This window comes from Colius striatus, chromosome 7 (assembly GCF_028858725.1).
Source record: "Colius striatus isolate bColStr4 chromosome 7, bColStr4.1.hap1, whole genome shotgun sequence".
NCBI lineage: Eukaryota > Metazoa > Chordata > Aves > Coliiformes > Coliidae > Colius > Colius striatus.
The window spans coordinates 27,636,789-27,641,926 of NC_084765.1; the positions used below are offsets into that span (position 1 = coordinate 27,636,789).

General features: G+C 48.5%; 1 protein-coding gene across 1 annotated transcript; it reads right to left on the reverse strand.

Annotated features, from left to right (window-relative positions):
- Nucleotides 1-2,490: 2,490 nt before the first annotated feature.
- On the reverse strand, nt 2,491-4,254 carry LOC104556607 (C2 calcium-dependent domain-containing protein 4C). Its single transcript, XM_061999967.1, has 2 exons — nt 4,181-4,254; nt 2,491-3,927 (listed from the first exon to the last, which is right to left on the reverse strand). The coding sequence occupies exon 2, from the start codon at nt 3,870-3,872 to the stop codon at nt 2,571-2,573; it is 1,302 nt and encodes a 433-aa protein (XP_061855951.1). The 5' UTR covers nt 3,873-3,927; nt 4,181-4,254; the 3' UTR covers nt 2,491-2,570.
- Nucleotides 4,255-5,138: the final 884 nt, after the last annotated feature.

The following is a 5,138-nucleotide window of genomic DNA, read 5'->3' on the forward strand; positions in this document are numbered from 1 at the left end:
CTTATCCCCTATGATAGGAAGGGGGGGACTTTCTCAAAGGATTTAATTCCTTCCCTGCCTGATGAAGGATGAGATTTTACAATCATCTCTCTTTTATGCCAGTAACTACACTATGCCATTAGCGGGCAGAGAGAAGGTTCAGGGAAGATCTCATTGATGTGTATGAATATCTGAGGGGAGGGAACAAAGAGAATGGAGCCAGGCTCTTCTCACGGGTATCCAGTGACAAGACAAGAGACAATAAGCACAAGCTGAAATACAGGAAATTCCACTTAAACAGAAATATTCTTTTTCACTGTTAGAGTGGTAAAACACTGGGGTTCCCAAGCACATTGTGGAGTCTCAGTCCTTGGATACACTCTGAAACCAACTGGACACGGTCCTGGGAAATCTGCTAACCCTGTTTTCAGCAGGAGTCAGGCGATACAGGCTCCAGAGGCTCCCTCCCGTCTCAGTTGTTCCATCATTCTGTGTCCCTGCAGTACAGCACTGCCATGGCACGTATCACAGGGCAGACAGATGCCCACTGCAATGTGACTCTATGGGATCCTTGGACACATGTAGCTGTTCTTTTCTATATTAGCTCAGTCTCTTTCTCTCTGTGGGTATACTCATGAAGGGACTTTAAGTCACAAGTGCTAGAAGTGTGGTGGTGGATAAGTGGTAAAGCTAGAGAGGTAGCCTCTGCCTTCCTTTGGGAGGCCCCATGCAATTACCAATTAAACAGGTTTAATTTTTGTAGCATTATTAATTCTTCCTGAACTAACATTTTAAAGTTTCACTTCTCCCAACTTCCTTTAGGTTCTCCCTTACAGCCAGTTTACCCAGATTTGAGGATGTGTCAGTGCATCCTCTCCAGCTGCACAGTGTGGCAGTACATTTCATTCTTTCCTTTAGCACAAAGGGATTATTATTCCATTTGATTTTAATCAGCTTCTGGGAATATACCCAGCCATTCTCCCGTGCAAGTTGTCCTTTGTGGGAGGATTCTGTTTTTAGAAGCCTCTCACGTGAGTTGGACCAGGGATTAGCAGTGGGCATTTCTGAGCACTCACAGTCAGTCACCATCCTTTGAGGTTTTTCTGTTGTCCAAAGGAAAAAAATCCTTCTTGCTGGACTTGTGTCTGAAACAGACAAGCAATACCAGAACCTGCAATGAATAGTCCCATGATTTGCAGGCAGTTATACTCTTGCCACAATAGGGCAGGGAGAGGATCAGCTACAAATCTTTTTGAAAGAGCTTTGAGCTATAGATTTAGCATAAAAAAGACCCTGTTTCTACAGCCTCACAGGGAACACAGAAGAAAATTTTTTGTGTGCCCCTCCCTCCAGCCCCCCCTCACCCATGGATTGCTCCCACATTAAGGCTTATCTATCTTCTCATAACGAAGCCTGCAACTTAATCAAGGAAGGCAGCAACAGGCCTGGACTTTGAAGACAGTATTTCTGCCTCCTCCCACTTGCACAGCTGCAGTTTCTATGAGTTGATTTCTTCTACCCAGCTCCCAGTCCACCCCGGCAGAAAGAAGAGAAGGAAGGTGGTCTCAAGAATGCAGGAGCTTTGCACCTCTGCGTTTCTCAAACAGAGAAAGATTATCCTTATTTTAGCACAATGACTGGAACAAGGTATGCAGCAAGTCATTAGCTGAAGCAGCAATTCAACCCAGAAATCCCAGACTATCCTTTGCCCTTGTCTTGTTGATATATTACCCTATCTGCTTCAGTTTTTAAAAGGATTCAATAGCTGAATTCCTAAGGGTTATAGCTCCAGGGTACATTCATGACCAAAACACGGTTACCTGGCAACTTCATCCTGACAGCTGTGAAATCAATCATACAAAGGAAAGGTAAACGAAGATGCCAACTGCTACAGCAATCACCTGCTCCACAGTGACTCCAGGCAGGAGCCACCACACTGTTCAGTGGTGATGGTATAGGTCTATGGAGAGAAAGAGCCCTGCCACGCCTGGCTTTTAGCTACTGCTCAGAAGATGATACTTTTTTCCTCAACACAAACCTACATCTGCGAGTCCAAATCCTCCACCTGCCTTGTAGGTAAAGGTCTAATTCCCAAACAAACTACATATATCTCTCTCTTCAACCCCCCAACACAGGACTCATTAAAGCCTTCTCACTGTAATGATTCTATAATTCATTTCTAAGTCTGTTTAATGCATGTAGTTAGTACCTGGGAGTTCAGTGCCTGCTGTGCACTTGCTGGGTACCAGCTTAGGGTCCAGAGTGAGTGATAAACAACCCTTTAACCCCCTGAAAACCATAAACAAGAACAGCTTTAACTAGGTAACTGCCTAATCCTTTATTTTAAAAGCAACCTAGCCTTTCTGTCCTCCTCTGCTACTCCCCGGGCAGATTTCCTCCATGGATACCTTTAATTTAACAGCGAATACCTCATAGAGTCTGAAGTGTTGAGCAGCAGAATAAAACACAACAGCATGAGAGTAATACCAAGCAACACAGTGCTTCAAAGCATTCTTTTAAAAGTCAATCCAGAGCTTTATTTATAGAAAACTTTCATAAGACAAAATTAGTCTGTCTGAATGTTTGAAGCATTACACTGACAACATACTGATTAAAGACAACTCCCGTTCTCCTAAGGTGTAATCCCGTTTCATACTCCAGCCTTTATTCATTGCCTTCATCCTTACAGAGAGGCTGCAAAGCTCTTCTTCTGCAATGCCATCAAAAAAGAAGTCCTCATTGAAGATGGGATTTCTGCTTCTCTTTATGACAGTGCTTCGCTGCTTCTGAGTTTTCCCTGGCACCAGGGAGAAGGTGATACAGCAGTTTATGTTTTTGGGCTCTATAGAGTCATCATACAAACCCTCTGCACTGATCAGGCGGATCCGCAGCCTTTCGTTCTCTGAGCAGTATTCAGCTGACAGCCTCAACATGCCTCCCTTGTCCATCACCACAGTGCTCTCTCCCACTAGTCTCTCCCCACTGCGGGTAAGGTCCAGGGGAAAGATGGGAGAACAGGACATACTAAAGCTCTGCATGGCAAGCAGCCCCTCTGAGGCCCGCCTGATGGCACTGGGGCTGTTATCAGTGGAGCTGCTCTCCTCTGTAGAGAGGGAATTGTTCCTGGCCACGCTACTTTTGTTCTTGGCTTTCAGTGCTCGGCAGAGCAATCCCTCCTGACTTTGTGTTTTGATCAGGGAACAGGATTTGGGAGGTGATCTACTGAGAAGTGGAGAACTGAAAGGGGAGGAATCACTGGAGGAGGCAGTATCACTGTCACAGGCATATTGCCTATGCAGAGAGGGATGCCTGGGAGGTAGCCTCACAGAAGGAAAGCTGATAGCAATGGGATTAGACATATTCCCTTTGCCACTGAATGTGTTAGCTCTGGGTCGAGACAGCATCAAGCTGGGCAGAGCACCTCGTGGGTCACCATGGAAGATGGACTCCTTTCTCCTGGTGTGGGGACTCTCCAGCAAAGTGCAGAATCCATAGGAAGTAGAGGCTCTTGGAAAGTGAGGCAGGGAGAGCGCTGCTTGAGACTGTGGGTCTGAGTTGGTGCTTTCTTCCTCCAGGGCTGGGATCTCTTCAGCACTTTCCACCTGAATGAGATGTGGCAAAGAGGAGCTGGGGCTGTAATCACGTGAATTAATATCTGCATCCTCTGAACTGCGGTCCTGGAGTGAGCCAGTGCCCTTAACAGAGCCAGAGCTGGTCAGCCTGGGGGGAATGCAGAATTCAGGGATTCTGTCAGGGGTAAGCACATTAGGAAAAACAGCAGCCCCCAGTCGGGCTTTTTCAGGCAGATTTTGGCCAGGTGGCAGTCCTAGGAAGGAGGTGCTAGGAAGGTGTCCACTTTCATGTGATGCTCTGATCTTTTCCAAGAACCACATCACTGTAACCAGGCAGGAGATCCTCAAAGCGGAAAAGTTTGAAGTGCAAAAGCACCTGCAGACACACAAGATGAAGAAGTACATTAATACCTTTCTTGGACACAAAAGGCAGAACTGGCACAAGTCTAGTCAATCCACAGGTTCAAAACAGCCTCTGCCCAGCCCACTACACTCAGGAAAGGCAAATAGAGTGTGCCACAAGAACAGAACTACACCACTAAAGAGATAAACAGTACTGAGCCACTACTAAAGGAAAACATCCCTCTCTGGTAAGTCCCACCGTATTTCTCCCTTAGTAAAGGACATACCTGGCCAAGTGCAAGCCACTTGTTCTTTCCAGCAGCCCTTCCTCGCCGCTAACCGCCTCCCGCTAGCCTCGGCGGCTGCAGACGCACACCAGTCCCTGCCGCCGGACGGCCCTTTAATAGCGGCGCCAGGCGCCTCCCACCCGCGCTGCCGTGGGAGGCACGGAGGGAGCGGAACCCGGGGCCGCGCTGGAGCAGTGGGAGGGGGCAGCGGCCCGCAGGTCGCCGTTTGCCCTGCGCCCCCGCGGAGCGCTCACTCGCGGGCGCGGCGGGACGGGGCTTCCCTCGCCCGGCCCCTCGCTCCCTGCGATGGCGGCCGCCACCCGCACATCAAGGAGCCCCTTGTCCTTCCCCTGCTTCCGTCTTCTTTTGGATTACTGTCTATTTACAGAGGCGTCCCGAGCAGTTTCTAGATTAATTAGCAAAGCCAGGAGAAAAGCAGGATTGTCTCTATGCTTCTTTTTCTGCTCGAGGTGCTGGCAGGTTTCCAGCATTAGAGCAGTGGGAAGCGAGGATCGTGCTTTTTCAAGCTCATTTGGAAAGAAGTTTGCTGCTTGTCTGCCTCGGAGGATGTACCGCCCCCCGCTCCACCCCTCCGCCCCCATCATTAGCCACAAAGAACGCGAGACAGCCGGGCCCTGACCCCCGTCCCACCACTGACGCTGGGCAGCAACAGAATACAGATGCAGGGAGAAGAAAAACAAGGGAGAAAATGCTTTGGCAAGTCACCCTGAAATGGAATGTGTCAAAAGCACAGGCATGCGTGATGCTTAACAGGCCCTGTGCAGAGCCAGGTGGGATCAATGAACTTTCTCACCACAGTTCTGCAATGCAGCAGAACTTGAACAGACCTCTGCAAACTGGCTGTAATTATTCTGCAAGCTGCAAATAAGAATCTTAACTGCAGAGCCAGAAAGGCCTGCCAAACACGTTGGCTAAATACTCAGCTAAGTTGTATGCC